Here is a 23319-nt window from a genome sequence, read left to right as displayed (position 1 = left end):
ATGCAGCAAAACACTTTTATATAAAGTAGATAGCAATCCAAATCACAATAATGAAATGCTGAAAGTGAACCAGAAGTAACCCCTTGTCACACAAACGTCACACTCTAAAGATATCCTAAATACCAATTGACCTCTGACATCTACAATGAGTACTTAAGAGATTTAGACCCTGTCATGGTAGGCTTGAATCATAATGACTGGAGTGTAAATCTCTATTGTAACAATCAGTTGTCACTTCAACTTAAACACCATACGCAATATCTTGTTTTCAGTATAGTCACAATATCAAGTCATCCTACAGTATATCTGGTTGTGATATCTAGTCCCTCTACAGAATAACACTAAATCTGTATAGGACTGGAATGAAATATTGTCTGGGAGAGTATAGTCCCTTCTATCCATGGGACAAGTACTTGTAAAGTAGGTATCAACAGCACCCTATCAACCAAACACACCACGTATATTATCATCGTTAATTACAGGTCAAGTGCTTGAATCTACAACAACATAACAATAAGAGAAAGGCCTTATCTCAGCGGGCACATTGTCACACACATTGTTCAAGGTTAGAGATTCCGATTCATTATAAACTGTTTCCTTATTCTTTAAAATATTGATTTTTTTTTACATTCCTTGAACATTTGTTTTTAAATCTTTCAAATGAAACTGTATGTCACCTGTTACTGGCCGTACCAGTCAGTACATAACACTGTTACGGGCCGTACCAGTCAGTACATAACACTGTTACGGGCCGTACCAGTCAGTACATAACACTGTTACCGGCCATACCAGTCAGTACATAACACTGTTACGGGCCGTACCAGTCAGTACATAACACTGTTACGGGCCGTACCAGTCAGTACATAACACTGTTACCGGCCATACCAGTCAGTACATAACACTGTTACCGGCCGTACCAGTCAGTACATAACACTGTTACCGGCCATACCAGTCAGTACATAACACTGTTACTGGCGTACCAGTCAGTACATAACACTGTTACCGGCCATACCAGTCAGTACATAACACTGTTACCGGTGTACCAGTCAGTACATAACACTGTTACCGGCCATACCAGTCAGTACATAACACTGTTACCGGCCATACCAGTCAGTACATAACACTGTTACCGGCGTACCAGTCAGTACATAACACTGTTACCGGCCATACCAGTCAGTACATAACACTGTTACCGGTGTACCAGTCAGTACATAACACTGTTACGGGCCGTACCAGTCAGTACATAACACTGTTACCGGCCGTACCAGTCAGTACATAACACTGTTACCGGCCGTACCAGTCAGTACATAACACTGTTACCGGCCATACCAGTCAGTACATAACACTGTTACCGGCGTACCAGTCAGTACATAACACTGTTACCGGCGTACCAGTCAGTACATAACACTGTTACCGGCGTACCAGTCAGTACATAACACTGTTACCGGCCATACCAGTCAGTACATAACACTGTTACCGGCGTACCAGTCAGTACATAACACTGTTACCGGCCATACCAGTCAGTACATAACACTGTTACCGGCCGTACCAGTCAGTACATTTTTCTATCATCAGCTGTAACATTACATGTTTTATAATATAAGGTTTGTAGCTGCTGTAACCCAACTACTGTTGGTATTCTAGAATAAACATGGGGTGCAAACATATTACTCTGAATCAATGTATGGGGTGGTCTTATTACAAGAGCAACCAACACATACCTCTGAATCAAAGTATGGGGAGGGCTTATTACAGGAACAAACAACACATACCTCTGAATCAAAGTATGGGGAGGGCTTATTACAGGAACAACCGAATCAAAGTATGGGGAGGGCTTATTACAGGAACAACCAACACATACCTCTGAATCAAAGTATGGGGTGGGCTTATTATTTAGGACCATACAACACATACCTCTGAATCAAAGTATGGGGAGGGCTTATTACAGGAACAACCGAATCAAAGTATGGGGAGGGCTTATTACAGGAACAAACAACACATACCTCTGAATCAAAGTATGGGGAGGGCTTATTACAGGAGCAACCAACACATACCTCTGAATCAAAGTATGGGGTGGGCTTATTACAGGAGCATCAAAAAGATACCTTCGAGTCAAAAGTAATTTGTGTGCTTATCACAAGACAATCAAACATATTACCTGTAACTCAAAAGTCAGGATTGGGCTTATTACTGACTACAAAAACAGCATTTAGTTGTATCTTAAATGAACAAAAGCTCTAGGGGTGGGCTTATTACAGGCGATATAATGTAAGGTAAATTTAAATTCTAGGGGTGGGCTTATTACAGGATAAATAATGTAATGTAAATTTAAATACTAGGGGTGGGCTTATTTCAGTCTATATAATGTAAGGTAAATTTAAATTCTAGGGGTGGGCTTATTACAGGAGATATAATATAAGTAATACTTACGACTTCGATTGACAGTATTGACTGTGGTAAAGATATCCGAGCTAGCATCAGAAGCCTGAAAGTATACAAAGTAAAATCACATCTTAGTTTTTATTTAATTCACATTCACAATATAAATTAATTTTCTACTACAAGAAAAATGACAGAATTTCTTTATCATCAAACACTGAAAATGCCAAGAAAGTACTGTATATAAGGGAATACACTGCAGTTTAACTTCTGCCTACTTCATACTTTGTCGAGAAGGATAAAAAATACCAGGGCAGTGTGTAGTATTAGAATAAGGAAACAATGATTTCGACATAAATGACAACAATGGGAAGGTCTAGGAAATGTTTGCAGCAATATGAAATTATCAGTTAAAACTCATCATCAAATGTCTGTTGTAATGGTGAACCATGAACATGACAGCTGATACATAACGACCCTGTACCAAGTTTGTGACCCTCTCCTGGACGTTCATTTCCTCTGGTGAAAGCTTCATCCGATATTATCATATGATTTCACTTTTTTTAAAAATTTCTGACAACTGAATACAAATTATAAAACAGATTTTTCATTTATTCATGTCTATGCTGTAATTGGCGACGTGCATGCTTCTATTGTAAATACGACGAGCCCATTTCCTTCAGCACTTAAAGTTAAAGGTGACATTTGTATGTGGATTCCTGCCTCAGATGCTTTCAACAAAATTCTTTATCACAAGGCTGCTAACAAAATTTTTTTAATAACTCTTGACAACTGATAAGACGATGCATTTTAAAACTCATATTCAAAATATAGTGATATATTGTGATATTAAAATTTGATAATGTTTTCATCATCATCATCTTTATAAAAAGTGTTGGATAAGTAGGCAATATCTAGCAGAGATGAGATTTTTTTTATAAACATTTGGATTTGCTCCCATCTAGATAAGGGTGCCACAGCTTTTGTGTGAACGTATCGGGCCATGATCGTGATCAGAGTTGAGCATGATTAGGAGGTGGCAGGATCAGAGGTCGAGTAAATTACACGGCAAGTGCACATGACTGCACACGTAACATTATGCATTAAAAAACGGAGACATCTTCATTACTATGAGTCCACAAGTCTATCATCAGCTGGCTTCTTCACATTTATATATCACAATGAACACTCATCTCTCATCCCATGTAATGCACACGATCAACAAAGGAAAATCTGATTTTCTAATCATTTACTCATAACGAAATAGTAACATTCCTTCCGTGGAATGCAAGGACACAATAATAATTAATGATTATGAATACAACTATTGGTGAAATTGAGATTTGGATGTACTAACACCCATGTATCTGGCACACCTGATCCTCTGTTCAACCTACATTGTATAAAGCTTTGATATTACCCACCATTTTTCTGAGGAGATCAGAAAACAGGAAACGACGGGGAACATTTGGTGTTAATCCTAAATGATTCTTTCCTTCATGACAAGATGAGCAGCATTTTTGTCCAGACATCATGATGTAATGTGGACAGAGAGTGATCACAAATTTAGGCTACATTATAGGACTTTTATCCTCTGTATAAAAGCTTTCTTCTCATCAACAGCGGATTTCCTGAGTGATAGCTATAATCCACAGACATTATTACAGTAAAAATGGTCTATCAATGTTTAACACATCTACATCAAATTTCCAAGAAAGCATCATCAGGCAATAATCTCTCTGCTCTGGCATCCTCAATAATTGTAAATCCACACAGCAGATGATCAGAAAACAGGAAACGACGGGGAACATTTGGTGTTAATCCTAAATGATTCTTTCCTTCATGACAAGATGAGCAGCATTTTTGTCCAGACATCATGATGTAATGTGGACAGAGAGTGATCACAAATTTAGGCTACATTATAGGACTTTTATCCTCTGTATAAAAGCTTTCTTCTCATCAACAGCGGATTTCCTGAGTGATAGCTATAATCCACAGACATTATTACAGTAAAAATGGTCTATCAATGTTTAACACATCTACATCAAATTTCCAAGAAAGCATCATCAGGCAATAATCTCTCTGCTCTGGCATCCTCAATAATTGTAAATCCACACAGCAGATGTTCAAGATGATTTTCCTATCGATGACAAACTCCAGCAATTCTCAAGGATTGAAAATATTCATATGGACATTTGAAACAAGGCAAATATTTTTTAAAACCACCTCAAAAATGACAAATATCCATCAAGAGAGTTTGGATGAGGGCAAATATCCATCAAGATTTCTCATGAATGTAAATATTCATTAAGAAAGTTTTGATGTAAAAACATCCATTATGAGAGTTCTGATGACAGCATATGTCCAATACTCATTAAAACATTTCTGATGAGTATCCATGAAGAGAGTCCTGTTGTAGCAAATATCCATTATAAACGTAATGATAACAAATATCCATTAAGACAGTCATGATGAACAAACAGTCTTAATTATATTATTTATCCATTAAGACACATTCAGTCATGTCAAGAATCTGTATAAATAGTTGAGTCTCTATCAAGTATCCAGTAGACCATTTGTGGAAAATATTTAAAACAATGACACACTAAATATTGTGTGTGTCAACATTTCACACTTACACCCAATGTTTTATGTCCCAGACATTCCTAATTACTGCAGCACTCAATCTGACTGACATGACAGCATATCTGACATTACAGATAGCCAGGGTCCGATCTGACGGTCACGATAGCGTTACCGACATTACTGATTGTAGGGTCCATCAAAACGTCGTAAATGGTTGATTAAAACAAAATGAGTGGTTACCATTACAGTGTTAAATGTTTTAAAATGTCACCCATTTCCATTAAAGTACTAAAGCTAAGGAGACATCAGCTTTGTTTATATGAGATTACGATGACGGCTGTATTTCATGACCAAATTGTCTCCATATTTATCAGGGATATTTTCCAAGGTAAAAAGCTCCACAAAATGGCTGTGTCTATGTAAGTTCTTTGTCATACAGATAGCTGTTATTTATATGTAAACAATTGTAAGATACAAGTTAAAAATTCTGTTCCTACAGCACTCTGTTAACATTCACCAACTGTGTCGAAATCATCAACTACACCAGACATTTCCAAAGTTTATCCCCACAAAAGAACACACAAATATTTTTATCACAAAATCTGAGTAAGATATCATGAATTGTTATCCAAATGAATGTTTTCATTGTATTTCATCCAATTGAAGGTTCTGTCACTGAAATAATCAAACCACATGTTGTGGCCATATCGCTGTCAGAATTACTTCTCAACAAGCCATCCCTAGGACATCCATCTTCTCCATCACAAAGTGTTGTAGAAGTCTAAAAAAGTTTTGGCCCCTATCAGACAAACACAAAAAGAGGGAAGCATGCACCAATGAGAGGGAGCCTTATACCTGAGTAGCAGTAAAAGCAACAGGTAGAGGTCTGAGCGCAGATGTGTAATCACTCATACGTAAACATGCTGGAGTCTGCATACGCTTTACAGATGATGTATTAGGCCCCATACCAAAGTGCAATGTCACAGCACATTTCACCCCACCCCAAAGAACCATGTTTTTAACATTAGTGTAATATACCATCTTTCCTTAAGAACAAACAGAAATCATTTCCTCTTGATTTTTCAATATAGCATTATACAGTGCCCATATCCAATATAATCGGCATAGTTTGTGATTAATGGGGCACCCTAACTACAAAACATCACATACCACAGAATACTTACCTGACATCAGATATACATATATTAAACATCGGATGATATCCACTACACTGACGTTTCATTATTATAGCATCCCTTTCATAAAACATTTATACCATATCCACTCCACCATTAACCCACAACCCAGGGGTCAAAACATTCCTCTTCAGTCAGTCAGGGGGTGGGCTTATTACACGACACATGAGGGCCAATTCATTCCTCCTCAGTCAGGGGGATAGACTTTTAGCAAGCCACCGGGGACAACACATTACTCCTCCTTCAATTAGGGGGTGGGCTTATTTCATTACCTCAGGGAACAACACATCAATCCTTACTCAGACAGGAGGTGGGCTTATTACAGGACACAATGGGGCAACACCTTACTACTTTTTACTCAGGAGGTGGGCTTATTACAGGACACAATGGGGCAACCTATTACTATTTATTACTCAGGAGGTGGGTTTATTACAGGACACAATGGGGCAATCTATTACTACTTATTAATCAGGAGGTGGGCGTATTAAAGACAATGAATAGTTCTGATGTATAATTTTACTGAGCAACAATGAATATGAAAAAGATAATTACCAGAAATTAAAACATCTCCTCTCCCTCCCCCCCCCCCCCACTTTTTTTTTTTTAAAATAAAGGGTGCTGAATATTAGAAATGTATAACAATCTTGAGGTTAAAATGTTTGCATGCATAATGCTTAGTAAAAATGTTGAGCAACAAAAATGATTACACGGTCCTGACCTCTGTTAATGACTCATGACTATGTTGTCATTTAGACTGCCTCCACCAGACAGAAAACTGGCCATCCATCTTAATTCATCATTCTACATATTAATTTACACACATGCATTCTGATAACACTATAACATAGTGACAGATCCACAACTTTAGCCTCAGTGTCAGACAGACAACATGTTACAATGTAATAACAGACCTATAAATCCAACACCTTCTTCAGATTTTGGTCCATTTCAAAGAACCTTATTTAGAATACTAAGATTTATTTACAGGATTTGGAACCGTTTGACATTCGCCGTGACCTTGACCATCTGTAAAGATGCTGAATCTTTGTTGATACGAGTATGTAGATGATATCCATTATAAAACAGAATCACTGACAGACAAGAAGTCCTGCCGAGAAGATAAACAATTCTTCACCATATCTACATGTCTTTGTAGCTTTTACAACTAAACAAAAACTTAGGCAAACAAAGCATATCTTGTATCTACTGATAGTTCAGCCGTATGACTGACAGATACATCATCAAAAGGATTGGGGGACTCATATTTTTTTTTAATTTTTAAGTGGTGAGGGGGTAGGGGTGGTGGTTAGAGGGGTGAAGGGGGGGGTATTGAGGTGGGGTGCGAGAAAGGGGCAAGGGAATAAACTCAAAATAAGGTGTAGTGTTGGGATATTGAAGAGGTGGAAAGAAAAAGGAGCTCAGAGTAGACCAATAAAGAGAGAAGATCTTGTTTAGGAGAGGTATGGGAGGTGTTTGGTGGGGTGAGGGTATCAAGATGAAGTGGGGAGGGAGTCCCCTGTCAGCAGACTTCAACCTATTCCACAAACACCAGATTACATGATAAACAAGGTCTGATACACCGTGTAGTCTAGGATGATATCTACTATAGTGAGAGACAGCTGTTTCAACGGCTGTTAGATCACATCTATCCATACAAACTTTTTTTACAACACCACAACATAAATATCCTAATTTTTTTTTTTACACATTTCTCAAATTGTGCTAAGATTTTAAAAAAATTTCTCTTATCCGGTCTATCTGTTGCCATAAAATGTTAAAAATTTCCTTGATAAACATTTCAAGACATGAACATATTTTACATAATCTGTTACATTCGACTGACACTTGTGATAACAAGATTCCTTCTTTGACAATGGAAGGTGTTTTCCAAATGTCCCTTCTTAGGTTGATGGTCTATATAGCTATGTTTTTTTCCTAAAAAGTTATCAGTTTAATAGACAGCCTAAATGTGTTACCCAGTAATCAGTTCTAGCTGTATCAACATTGATACTACCATGTAAGTACTTCCTATGTAAACAAAGACTTGCCCATACTGAAGTGTTCTTGGCAGGTAAAGTTACAAACACACAGTTTCCGTGATCCTAGTAATTTACTTCAGTACATGATCTTCAAACAAGCTGTTTCTTGTACAAAATAATAAAATCATGACATGGAGTCAAGTATTTTTTAAACAGCACAATTTCTTTCTATATCATATTTTATATCAACAGGGCCTGAATGCTGGTTATAAAATATGTTGATTTCAAGCCTGGTTGACATATCATTTTAAACAGTTCTCATGTTGTCCTCCAAGTAATACAGAGCCATTATGTAGCTTTCTACAGTCAAGTTTTATTAACAGACTCTATTCACAGACATGATTCACTTAACAATTTGTTTCTAAGTTCACTTTACTCTTCAATTCCATTTGTCACTAAGTTTGTGAAGAAAATTACTTTAATTAGTTAAATATCAAAATATTGTCTGTGATATCTAAATTCTTTAATATTTAATTGTAACAAGGTCCCACAGCAGAAAAATATTGACAACTGTTACTTTAGTATAGCAGTAGGAAATCCTGGACAAGCATCCTTATATACTAGATACAAGAACATGAATCAGGTTCCATATATACCATATATACAAGCAATTAATTCAAAGTGAATGGTGATTTCAACAATAAGGACTTCTTATATATTCAGGTCAAAGGTCAATTACTCCTTAAATGAGCAGGCCAGATACATGTGTAGTTACTTGCTTGCAGTAATATGAATAATTATGATACAGCACAATTAACTACAGCATGACAAATTAAATATAATTTGCTGCGTAAGAAACTCTTTACGGATTGTCAGGAGGTTGTAAGTATGTATCCTATTCTGTATAATGACTAAAGAAAGTTATAATTATGACTATCCAAACCAGAACATATGTACCGCCTTATGCAATAAGGCACTTGTACAAGTTCCAAAGATCAGACAACTGTTTTGTTTGAGAAGGGTAACACACCCTTGTCCTGCTAACAGCTCTAGCACATGTTTCTCTCACACAATGGCCTTACATGCGTAAGTGCTCTTGAGAAGGTTTGGAGAACAGAGATATATACTAGTGCTTGAGCACTACACACTTGTTTACAGTGCTTTTAGCCCTTGTTGAGAGTTACACCATCACAAGTGGCTCGATTGCTTTTAATTTCAAGCATTAGCGCCTCCCATCTGTCCCCTCTTGGCCAGGCGATATGTGGGGGTTTGTCATCTGAAGCCTCTCTAGAGAGCTCCCCCAGCCTCTTTCTCATAAAACCTCAAGTAGAGACATATTTTTTAATCTGAAGTCTATCGTTCCCTATCACTTCAAGCTCATTCTCCTAAAACTTGAGGGCCTGTATGCTTAGACCTCATGTTTACCATAAACTTATGTTTGAAATGTTAAAGAGGAACTTAATCTATTGAAATAGCCTTGTTTGTGTAAGGTGATAAACTGGTATTTGAAATTCAATACAAACCCGATTCTAAGTATATATGTATACAACAGGAAAGACAATCTATCAGACCTGTAAACTTATATAAAATCTAGTTATACTTGGCTACAACATTTAGTACTTTGTAATAATCAATATGTACTCGGTATAGACAACTAAATTTTGACTTCCAATTGATTACATCATATCATAAACAAATTCCCAGTAGAATTAAATCTTATCATTGTTTGATATGAAGCCTTGTACAGTCGTTACAACTTGACAAGCACCATGCAACACTGAGGGAGCAGGCATAACACTTTGGAGTTTTGTTGATAATCCAGTCAGGCTGAATGGTACAATTGGATGGCTGCCGGCATTCCCACAATGCCGTAGTCTAGAAAGAAATGCATTTGGCACCAGAGATAAGCCTGAGTGACAAGGCGGTTCATGTACTATGATAAAAACCTGGGATTCCTTCATTCTGACAGACATCGGAATCACATACATGTTCTTTTTTTTAAACGCATTTAACACTTTACAGTAATTCTTTACGACACTGAAACAAAAATTTATTCCAACTTGTAACACCTGTTTTGTGTTTAAGGGCCTCTTGCTTTTCCTTTCATTTTAAGATCTATTCATCCCACAATTTCTTTTTTAAATCTAATTTTTATCAACTTTGGTTTCAGTTGACAGTTGAGGCTTCCCAAATGTCACTGGGTAACAAACTTCAGACCTATATACCTCCTGCAAATTTAATTATTGCATCACTTCAATTTTTAAGAATTAAATACAATATCTAAATAGCATTGTCAGCAGATAATATTCCTTTTATTGTTATATTTTACCATAACTGAATTTCTAATTAATATATTTAAATAAAATTGTATTTAACAAATATGATAATTGATACAGAAGACATGTACAATTTTATATCAATCGTCAATGACAACTGTACTTATGCTACACAAAACACACATTACATTGTCTTTTAGTGCACAAGGTATGTAATCATAATATTTTAACTTCAATGTGTGCTAATCTTAAAATTGAAATAAAATAACATTTTTGTTATTAACAATAATTTTTTGCAATATTACATGTAAATTAACTGTCATAAATCCAATTACTGCAACGTTTAATTAGACCTCCCTAAAATCTTCTATGTGCTTATGTATCAAACCAGGTTAACTACAAATCAGATTCAGTATTATTCAGTTACAATACTTAATTGCTAAAACTGGAAGTTAAAATTCAGTGTTAAACTTACGTGCATTACTATACAACAGTTAATCAAGTTCAATGGTCACATAAACTTTGTGTAAATCCCAACAAACATAAATATGTCTGTACACCTTCTTCAGGACGTATGAATCACAAACAACTTGATACTGATATATAACCAGATAACTAGGTATCTTCTCTAGAAATCCCACAGAACTACTTTACTTAGTTCCAGAACCACTGAAATCCTACATATGCCTTTTCCATGACAAAGTACTGTTGTATTGAAGTATGTTTCCAGAATATTTTTCCTGATAAATACTTTCTATAGAAAAGCTCAAGTCAAAAGTATTAAAGAACAAATGTGAAACTAAGGCCTTTTGTTTGTTCAGCAACCATAAAAATGTATAAATCCAAGACTTGTCAACTTAGAATCATGTAAAAACTCTCAATGATTCTGGAGGTTTATAAATCCCATACATTTGTTGTGTTTATCCAGGAAGTGAGAGTAGGGTGAGCTGTTACAACTTGTGATATGCATCCCTTTAGTACAGTGCCCTTGGTCATCAGTAACCCGGATATCACCAGACTAAGGCCACGGTGTCGCCATCCTGTTACATTTTCTATATCATCACACTGGATGGTGCAAAATACAAAATCTCACGCCACTCGTTACACTAGTTCAGCAACAGCTGACCTCATCAGTCAATAAGCAGGTTCAAATTTGTTTGAACAATAATTTCCGTGACACATTTCCCCATTTCAGTGTATAACTATGACTAACAGTTCACAAACATCCACAAGATAATTTTCCTAGCTGTCACTTACTTAAAGATTTGGAATTAGGACACACAAATACATCCATGACCTTGAAATACTTGATAAGAAGGTACAACCCACTAACAGTGAATTTCTCTGCAGTAATAACCTGTTTCTGAACAATTACCTCTACTGCAACAAACATCTGAGTGACTGTGACAACACCACACAGCACATGATGTTAAAACATCAATATGATTCAGATGAAGCACATGTTTAGGCGTGTATGGAAGTGAAGCACTTCCGAGCACTTTCCCCTTCCACTTACCTCTCATACGATGCATTAAGATTTCACAAGTATAGTTGTTGATGAGAGCCTTACGAGATGTCACAAAGAGGCTTGTTGAATAGAGCCTAAGATTCACAAGAACCTCTTGTGCTTGCCAGCATATATTCTCACCAACACTAAAGAACCGACTCTATAGCTTCCTTGGCCTGTAACTCCGAGGAGCTCTATCACAACAGATGTGTGCCGAGTATACAAGTCTCACTATCGCTCCTGCCGATGTGCATTTATAAATATCTTTCAAGTGCTTTTTGGAATAGCTGCCTGACCCTGACGGGTCTTAGAAGGCATCATATTGGCCTATTGCACAAAAAACAGGCGAACTGAGTTATTTCCAAGTGTGGTGTACATGGTTCTGTGTAAGAGATAGTGGTAGGCAGTGTGTGGTACAGATTGGCCCTGCTTGGAGTACGGCCATACAACAGCCTCCATGTCAATACATTATACATGGTTTTTTTAAGTAATTGTTATAAACATCTACTGCTATCAGCCTAAGCATTTGTTTCCACTTTTCCTTCAGTGTCTTTGATGTGAGGTACTACCAGTGGGGTACCAAATACATCATGGTAAATTTCTGACAATTATGATCGACCCAAACCCAATCTCCTTCATTTGAACAGAAATATTTTTACCAGAACTAATACAATGAAATTGAAATCCAAACTGCTAATTATTCAGAGAACTAGAGTTTCTATTCTTCTTTTTTGACATTATTTGTAATTCTGGTAAATTTCTTAAAAATCATTAAAAGTGGAGAATTTAATATCTTAAATTTTATCATATATTATAATTCTGTTTTCTAGAAATAAAGGGCCTAGCTAATTACAATATCTTTTATGGTCTGGACTGATGAAGTAATTTGTAAAAATTTTTGTGCTATTTTGTTATTGCATACAAAAAACTGTCTGGCCCTTGACAAGAGAGGTCACCCCAACATAAATTAACCCCCGACTCGTCACAATTTAGCACGAGATCAACACGTCATCATTTATATTATTCTGACAAGTGGCGACCATCATCATGCACTTGCTACAATAATTATGCCGAGGTGCAGAGAGGTGTTAAGTAAATACTACATGTCATATTATAACTGTTTTATACAACAACGACAGCCATCCAGTCCAATAAACCTGTCATCATTCAGAAACATCAGAGTTATCATTCCTGACACGCAACAAAGATGGTGCTGCCACCACGGACCATTTTTACGGGGTGTCAATCCAGAATGAGACTGATTATTAATCACAGGATGTGTGACAAGATTTGCACTTGTGTACAAACTGGTGGAACATTTCTTCGCTATGTTGATCCAGAACAAACCTGATGGTAACAAAGCAGTATACATCATGCATTTGGCCTCTGCCATTTACCTAAGCCAGCCAAGATGGCAGTCCCCAGATACAGACAGCTGTAATGCAAGTTATGTAAAGCCTAGCCTTCCATCTACTCCACAAATAGCTCTTTAGTGTCTAAAGATATTATGGAGATGATAGGTATAAAATGTTATATATTCCTTGGGTCTGCATAGATGTGCAGTTCATACATCACAAATCTCAAACATCTGCTGATATATCTATCACACAATAATAGAGATTTGCATTGAACAAGACCTTTGAGACCACTTAACAAACCTGACTTTAAAGACCTCCCACAAAACAGGACCTCAGAGACCTCTGACCAAACATAACCTTATAGAGACCCTTCAACTCTCACCAGACATGACTTTTGAAAGATTTAGAGACTTCACATGACATTGAAGATCTCTCACAAATCATGTCCGACCTCTTAGAGAGCTCCAACCAAATGTGACTTTAAAGATCTCTATATGACACTAACTTCAGAGATATCACACATAACACCAGCTCATAGATCCCTCTAGATAGGAAAGTGTACAAATAACTTACACAAATAAAAGATATATCAACAAATCATTGATCCACTAAAAAGAAACTAAATTTCAAGTTACTAGGTTAAGAGAGTATTCAAACATGTTGTAGTAGTATAGTGGGGAGGCTGTTCCCACTAAATACATTTACAAACAATTCAATAATTGACCGTAAAACATCCACCGAGTCCCCTTGGTCTCATTTTTTATCTAGCAAAAAATGACCATTACCATGTGGCGCCATAATCTTCTCTAAATCCAATCCATTTCACAAGCTCACAGACAAGGGGGTTACCAAGTCAAATAAGAAAGTTATTTTCAGAATAGCTCAATCAGCTATAACCATTAAACCATCTTCATTCACACTTAGCTGTCTTTGGAACCCAGATCAAACCTCCGGCAAACCATTAACAGGTGGCGCCCCCTAACAACCATAAACACATACAAATCAGATCTGAAGCAGAAGTTTATAGACAAAAGAGCTCAATAACTCAATAAACAGTCGACTGTCACTGAACTATTGAAGATTGCTCATTCAAAAGCATTTTAGTGTCTTTAGAATGTGAATATCTGATAGTGATATACAAGCACATGAAAAACACACTGAAACTGGCGCCATCTAGTATCCATCAAAGTAGAAATCTGATTGGGCGTACAGACAACATGTATTATACATGTGATAACATTGGATCTTTCCCTACAACCTTGGTATTGTCCTGAGTCTCCTACCCTGGAAACTTCCCCGAGGGTCATCTGTGCCATTAAAAAACCTTTAAAACATCTGATCCATCTATTGGAGCCATAACACTATATTCAACGTGGATAACACAAATAGTCGAAAATCAATCATGTAGTTTTCTCCCAATTTAACCTCAAGGACAAAATATTCAGTTGGTTTCCAGGGTGATAAGTCATCTGATTTCGTTAGGTCAACCTAATAACGGCCAAACTGCTCACATTGTAAAAATGCTAGAATCCCTTGATATTTCATAACACTTAACATCATCTAAACATGTATCTACCAATGTGATAAATATACAATAGAATTTATTATCAGATCCTTAACCTGGATGACCTTTTAAAACACTCTGTCACCCTTGATTCTGAAAGGATAGCAGATACAAGATGACTAGAGGTTAGAGACACTGGGTTTCTTCTATATTCTCATCATCTTGTTTGATCATTTTCCTAAACAGATATCTATGATGACCATGAAATATTTAACATTTAGTCCATTTACTTCAGTCCTACCAATATAGATAAATTTCCTTCCATTAAGTCTCCAGTACCATCACCACTAACATTAATCCACAAAAAAAAGTCTCCCTAAGTGTACCCCTTCTTCACACCTTCACAAAAAATCTCCCCAAGTGTACCCCTTCTTCACACCTTCACAAAAAATCTCCCCAAGTGTACCCCTTCTTCACACCTTCACAAAAAGTCTCCCCAAGTGTACCCCTTCTTCACACCTTCACAAAAAGTTTCCCCAAGTGTACCCCTTCTTCACACCTTCACAAAAAGTCTCCCCAAGTGTACCCCTTCTTCACACCTTCACAAAAAGTCTCCCCAAGTGTACCCCTTCTTCACACCTTCACAAAAAATCTCACCAAGTGTACCCCTTCTTCACACCTTCACAAAAAGTCTCCCCCAGATGTACCCCTCCTTACCCCAACCAAATGACTACCCTAATGCGCAAAATAGAAACCCCCCAAAAAATACTTATCCTATCATTACTTTCCCTGAAAATATAAGGTGTATGAATTATACTCACCCCATCCAAAAGTCTACCTAACATCTATCACCTTCCTGTACCCCCATCCAATACACTACCTAACATCTATCACCTTCCTGTACCCCATCCAAAAGTCTATCTAACATCTATCACCTTCCTGTACCCCTATCCAAAACACTACCTAACATCTATCACCTTCCTGCACCCCATCCAAAACACTACCTAACATCTATCACCTTCCTGTACCCCCATCCAAAACACTACCTTCCATCTATCACCTTCCTGTACCCCTATCCAAAACACTACCTTACATCTATCACCTTCCTGCACCCCATCCAATACACTACCTAACATCTATCACCTTCCTGTACCCCATCCAAAACACTACCTAACATCTATCACCTTCCTGTACCCCATCCAAAACACTACCTAACATCTATCACCTTACTGTACCCCTATCCAAAAGTCTACCTAACATCTATCACCTTTCTGCACCCCATCCAAAACACTACCCAACATCTATCACCTTCCTGCACCCCATCCAAAAATCTACCTAACATCTATCACCTTCCTGCACCCCATCCAAAAGTCTGTTATACATATCACCCGTCCTTGCTCTACCCTACCCAACACTAAAAGACTTGTACAATTTCTCACACTAGCTTTCAGTGTTGACAGGCAGATAGCCCAAGTCTGTGGTGTAAAGTATTAAAAGGTCACGTAACTATCAGAGGGAGCAATTTCAACAGCTCACTTTATGTACTAGTGTTACACAGCCTTCTCACCAACATTATAGTATCATTAACACTGATTACCTTACTCAAACCACTCAATAATGCAATAGATAATACATACATGTAAAAATCATTATCAAGGGAAAACTAGAAACAATGAAATGAGACCATTTTCAGGTATAATATGCTGTTGTATAATGTACTGTAGATAATAATATAACCCAAGTGATATTTGATCCTTTCTTCAATTGTGGTGAAGCTCAAAGCTTGTGTAACCAGGACTGTTTGATATATAAAACAGTAATTCTCTTGTGTAATATTCAACATGCAAAGGCAGCCTGTTTATGGTTTGCACAGCTGTGGAAGTATTGTCTGTCTCAGCTCTTGCCACATATGTCTAGGCTATCTCTATACTTTACAGCTAAGCCAACTCTGTACCCGACAAAATCTTGGCCAACTCTTTACTAGAACAATGTCAAGGTCAATTCTAAATAAAACAATGCCTCTGCCAATTTTTTACTAGAACAATGTCAAGGTCAATTCAAAATAAAACAATGCCTCTGCCAATTTTTTACTAGAACAATGTCAAGGTCAATTCAAAATAAAACAATGCCTCTGCCGATTTTTTACTAGAGCAATGTCAAGGCCAACTCTTTACTAGAGCAATGTCAAGGCCAATTCTTTACTAGCGCAATCTCAAGGCCAATTCTATATGAAACAATGTCTAAGCTTAATCTTACTACTAGAGCAATGTCAAGTCCAATTATTTACTAGAGCAATGTCAAGGCCAGTTCTATATAAAACATATAATAGGCCAACTCCATACCAGACCACATCTAGGCCTCCCCTGTACTAGAGCAATCTCTAGGCCTCCCCCGTACTACAGCAATCTCTAGGCCTCCTCGTAATACAGCAATATCTAGGCCTCCCCCCGTACTTCAGCAATCTCTAGGCTGCCCCCATATTGCATCAATCTCTAGTCCTCCCCCGTACTACAGCAATCTCTTTGCCTCCCCCGTACTACAGCAATCTCTAGGCCTACGCTGTACTAGAGCAATCTCTGGGCCTCCCCCGTACTACATGAAATCTCTGAGCCTCCCCCGTACTACAGCAATCTCTAGGCCTCCCCCGTACTACAGCAATCTCTAGGCTGCCCCTGTACTGCAGCAATCTCTAGGCCTCCCTGTACTACAGCAATCTCTAGGCCTCCCCTGTACTACAGCAATCTCTGGGCCTACCCCGTACTACAGCAATCTCCAGACTGCCCCCGTACTACAGCAATCTCTAGGCCTCCTTGTACTACAGCAATCTCTAGGCTGCCCCCGTACTAGAGCAATCTCTAGGCCTCCCCCGCACTGCAGCAATCTCTAGGCCTACCCTGTACTACAGCAATCTCTAGGCCTTCCCTGTACTAGAGCAATCTCTAGGCCTCCCCTGTACTACAGCAATTTCTAGGCTTCCCTTGCATAACAGACTTGAGGCTTTGGCATGAAGCTGGTAAAGTTTACTATTAAAAGCATGATTAAGTCAAATCTTTTTTTTTAAAAGATCAATTTTAACCAAAGAACAAAAATCAGCTAATGTGTTGTAAACAATATATATTTTATCTGAAATAGTTATTTATCATGAAATAACACAAAATCTGATATGGGAAAATAAGAGAAAAAATTATACCAATTCATTTGAACATATGAATGTAATTTACATGAAAGTGTAGGTGTTAATTTGAACCAGAGCAATACAGATTCCCAACCAACAGGGCGTATAATTAGAACAGCAGCCTTATAGCTTCCTTATAAACACCAATGGCTGTAGTCACTACACCAATATACATATCAAAGCCTTTTACAACTTCTCTGATCTCCGAAAAAAATTACCTGTTTCCAATTTCATAACGATTCATATCCTTGATATAATATGAAAAAAAGCTCACACAAAAATCTTGATTGAATGAAAATCGTAATTGAGGCGGAATTATGCTATTTGCAGCTGAATACCACAACACATAAGTTCCTTCCACAAGGAGTGTAATTTACAAGAGGGTTACAGGGTAATAACCCACACCATATGTCTACTTGGTATATTACAATTTTATTTTCCTCTAAGTACACAATCAATTACGTTTACCTGTGAAACCAGAACAAGGTAATTGACACAAACGTCATTTGTTTGGCATGCCTCTTTGGCTTTGATCTTGAAAAAAATTCTACTTAAGGTGAGGTAATTGAAATCCTTCTTATACAGAATGTCTGTTTGTATAGGTGGTGACTAATTTCTACATGTTGTATTTGTAATAGTCTCGTTGCTTTTATCAGTCTTCGTAACATCTCCTTGTCATTAAAACTCACTGAAATAATACAATCTATACATACACTCATCATAAAGTGAGAGATATTTTCCTGTGAAATATTGATGCAATCATGAAATATTGATGCAATCATTCACCTTGAATAACATATAGCTGAGTGCTGGTAATTGTGCCCAAAAGCATATCTATACATTATACCCCATTAGCACAGCCTGATGGGATTTTGGCCCAGCCACAACATCTGTTTAGGACCAGATACTACCCAGAACCACAGACAATGCCAAAGTAAACATCTCACTATCACACCAGAAAGGCATCACCTGGCCAGGTCTGATCTACAAATTGTTGGTAGGTTGTGGTATATCTGTGGTAAAATGGATACCAGCTGCTAGGAATGCAAATTAGTTATGTCCATATTCCATGAACCCAACTAATAAACAATCTGTTCACACACTGTGTTTATATTTTCTGATTAAAATAAAAGTATCTCCAAATATTCTACTGCTTCTGCATCATCAGTACCTCGGACATTCCTAAAACCCAATAACTATTAACAATCAGTACCTCGGACATTCCTAAAACCCAATTAACTAAAAATCAGTACCTCGGACATTACTAAAACCCAATAACAATTAACAATCAGTACCTCGGACATTCCTAAAACCCAATAACAATTAACAATCAGTACCTCGGACATTCCTAAAACCCAATAAACTAAAAATCAGTACCTCGGACATTCCTAAAACCCAATAACAATTAACAATCAGTACCTCGGACATTCCTAAAACCCAATAACAATTAACAATCAGTACCTCGGACATTCCTAAAACCCAATAACAATTAACAATCAGTACCTCGGACATTCCTAAAACCCAATAAACTAAAAATCTGTACCTTGGACATTACTAAAACCCAATAACAATTAACTATCAGTACCTCCGACATTCCTAAAACCCAATAACAATTAACAATCAGTACCTCGGACATTCCTAAAACCCAATAACAATTAACAATCAGTACCTCGGACATACCTAAAACCCAATAACAATTAACAATCAGTACCTCGGACATTCCTAAAACCCAATAACAATTAACAATCAGTACCTCGGACATTCCTAAAACCCAATAACAATTAACAATCAGTACCTCGGACATTCCTAAAACCCAATAACAATTAACAATCAGTACCTCGGACATTCCTAAAACCCAATAACAATTAACAATCAGTACCTCGGACATTCCTAAAACCCAATAACAATTAACAATCAGTACCTCGGACATTCCTAAAACCCAATAACAATTAACAATCAGTACCTCGGACATTACTAAAACCCAATAACAATTAACAATCAGTACCTCGGACATTCCTAAAACCCACTAACAATTAACAATCAGTACCTCGGACATTCCTAAAACCCAATAACAATTAACAATCAGTACCTCGGACATTCCTAAAACCCAATAAACTAAAAATCTGTACCTTGGACATTACTAAAACCCAATAACAATTAACAATCAGTACCTCGGACATTCCTAAAACCCAATAACAATTAACAATCAGTACCTCGGACATTCCTAAAACCCAATATCAATTAACAATCAGTACCTCGGACATTCCTAAAACCCAATAAACTAAAAATCTGTACCTTGGACATTACTAAAACCCAATAACAATTAACAATCAGTACCTCGGACATTCCTAAAACCCAATAACAATTAACAATCAGTACCTCGGACATTCCTAAAACCCAATAAACTAAAAATCTGTACCTTGGACATTACTAAAACCCAATAACAATTAACAATCAGTACCTCGGACATTCCTAAAACCCAATAACAATTAACAATCAGTACCTCGGACATTCCTAAAACCCAATAAACTAAAAATCTGTACCTTGGACATTACTAAAACCCAATAACAATTAACAATCAGTACCTCGGACATTCCTAAAACCCAATAACAATTAACAATCAGTACCTCGGACATTCCTAAAACCCAATATCAATTAACAATCAGTACCTCGGACATTCCTAAAACCCAATAACAATTAACAATCAGTACCTCGGACATTCCTAAAACCCAATAAACTAAAAATCTGTACCTTGGACATTACTAAAACCCAATAACAATTAACAATCAGTACCTCGGACATTCCTAAAACCCAATAACAATTAACAATCAGTACCTCGGACATTCCTAAAACCCAATAAACTAAAAATCTGTACCTTGGACATTACTAAAACCCAATAACAATTAACAATCAGTACCTCGGACATTCCTAAAACCCAATAACAATTAACAATCAGTACCTCGGACATTCCTAAAACCCAATAAACTAAAAATCTGTACCTTGGACATTACTAAAACCCAATAACAATTAACAATCAGTACCTCGGACATTCCTAAAACCCAATAACAATTAACAATCAGTACCTCGGACATTCCTAAAACCCAATAAACTAAAAATCTGTACCTTGGACATTACTAAAACCCAATAACAATTAACAATCAGTACCTCGGACATTCCTAAAACCCAATAACAATTAACAATCAGTACCTCGGACATTCCTAAAACCCAATATCAATTAACAATCAGTACCTCGGACATTCCTAAAACCCAATAACAATTAACAATCAGTACCTCGGACATTCCTAAAACCCAATAACAATTAACAATCAGTACCTCTGACATTCCTAAAACCCAATAACAATTAACAATCAGTACCTCGGACATTACTAAAACCCAATATCAATTAACAATCAGTACCTCGGACATTCCTAAAACCCAATAACAATTAACAATCAGTACCTCGGACATTCCTAAAACCCAATATCAATTAACAATCAGTACCTCGGACATTCCTAAAACCCAATAAACTAAAAATCTGTACCTTGGACATTACTAAAACCCAATAACAATTAACAATCAGTACCTCGGACATTCCTAAAACCCAATAACAATTAACAATCAGTACCTCGGACATTCCTAAAACCCAATAAACTAAAAATCTGTACCTTGGACATTACTAAAACCCAATAACAATTAACAATCAGTACCTCGGACATTCCTAAAACCCAATAACAATTAACAATCTGTACCTCGGACATTCCTAAAACCCAATAAACTAAAAATCTGTACCTTGGACATTACTAAAACCCAATAACAATTAACAATCAGTACCTCGGACATTCCTAAAACCCAATAACAATTAACAATCAGTACCTCGGACATTCCTAAAACCCAATATCAATTAACAATCAGTACCTCGGACATTCCTAAAACCCAATATCAATTAACAATCAGTACCTCGGACATTACTAAAACCCAATAACAATTAACAATCAGTACCTCGGACATTCCTAAAACCCAATAACAATTAACAATCAGTACCTCGGACATTCCTAAAACCCAATAACAATTAACAATCAGTACCTCGGACATTCCTAAAACCCAATAACAATTAACAATCAGTACCTCGGACATTACTAAAACCCAATAACAATTAACAATCAGTACCTCGGACATTCCTAAAACCCAATAACAATTAACAATCAGTACCTCGGACATTCCTAAAACCCAATAACAATTAACAATCAGTACCTCGGACATTACTAAAACCCAATAACAATTAACAATCAGTACCTCGGACATTACTAAAACCCAATAACAATTAACAATCAGTACCTCGGACATTACTAAAACCCAATATCAATTAACAATCAGTACCTCGGACATTCCTAAAACCCAATAAACTAAAAATCTGTACCTTGGACATTCCTTAATCCCAATATCCACTAAATGCCACAGATTCTATTGCGTTCACAGTTCTATAAATGCAATTTCTTGTTCATCTATGCTTGTGTATCAGCAATAAAAGTATTTCAATGGAGAAAAAAAGAAAGAATTCTTTAAGCTTTGTACAACTACAATGAAACATAATTCACAAATCAGGAAGACCAAATTTGGAGTCCAAATGAGAATTTTTTCTGATGGCCAATTCTATTTGATCACAGGGTACTGTCAGCAACACCATACTGGGATAGGGTTAGACTCTGTAAATTCTAATAGTTTAGTAACAGCCATCAATTGTTACACAGCAAGGCGTCCTGTTGGTGTACCACTCCTCACCTCTCCTGTCTGCCAGGGTCTGTGATCTAATCACAAACTCTATCCTGATGAAATCAGCAGTGGTATTTAAATGCCAACAGACCTGTTAGTACTAGGTATTAAACCTACAACATGACCTTGTCGGCTCCCTCCCCACAAGCCCTCTACAAATAGGTCATATTTATGAAACCTCATACAATACCTATCATCAAGTCATTATTTAATGGGTCATCTCACTATCATGGTGTCTGATGGTCATTTTTACACGTTCCTATAAACATCTCTCATGTCAAAATCCTTTCAGGTCAGATGACCTAAAAATGTACAGAGGATTCCCCAAACTTCTGGTTCCATCTAGTGACTTAATACTTCCATCAATACATCATTATAAATCTCCTTTATTTGTCCATTAACATCCAATTAACTTCATCAAAATCATCAGGTCTTATCCTGAAAACAAGGCGTTGTATTAGCAAGTAGGTTCTAGTACAGTCTCGGGTAAATATTGATCTGCTACTAACTAAGCTGTGTAGAAGTCTGTACCTCTGCCTAATCTGCATGATTTACAGCTAGAAGCTAGAACATGGTCTGACAATGAGAG

The 23319-nt window shown here is 37.0% G+C and overlaps 1 protein-coding gene across 3 annotated transcripts in view; it reads right to left on the bottom strand.

The window, feature by feature from the left end:
* LOC132555412 (autism susceptibility gene 2 protein-like) overlaps positions 1 to 23319 on the bottom strand; it is a 229548-nt gene that overhangs the window by 23898 nt on the left and 182331 nt on the right. For all 3 annotated transcript variants that reach the window (XM_060219762.1, XM_060219763.1, XM_060219764.1), the window contains exon 6: positions 2431 to 2485. In XM_060219762.1, the coding sequence (XP_060075745.1) occupies positions 2431 to 2485 (55 nt within the window). The remainder of the gene's footprint in view (positions 1 to 2430; positions 2486 to 23319) is intronic.

Source organism: Ylistrum balloti, unplaced genomic scaffold, assembly GCF_031769215.1.
Source record: "Ylistrum balloti isolate Yb309-2 unplaced genomic scaffold, AGI_CSIRO_Ybal_v1 Utg370484, whole genome shotgun sequence".
NCBI classification, from domain to species: domain Eukaryota; kingdom Metazoa; phylum Mollusca; class Bivalvia; order Pectinida; family Pectinidae; genus Ylistrum; species Ylistrum balloti.
This window is presented reverse-complemented; position numbering and strand designations above follow the sequence as displayed.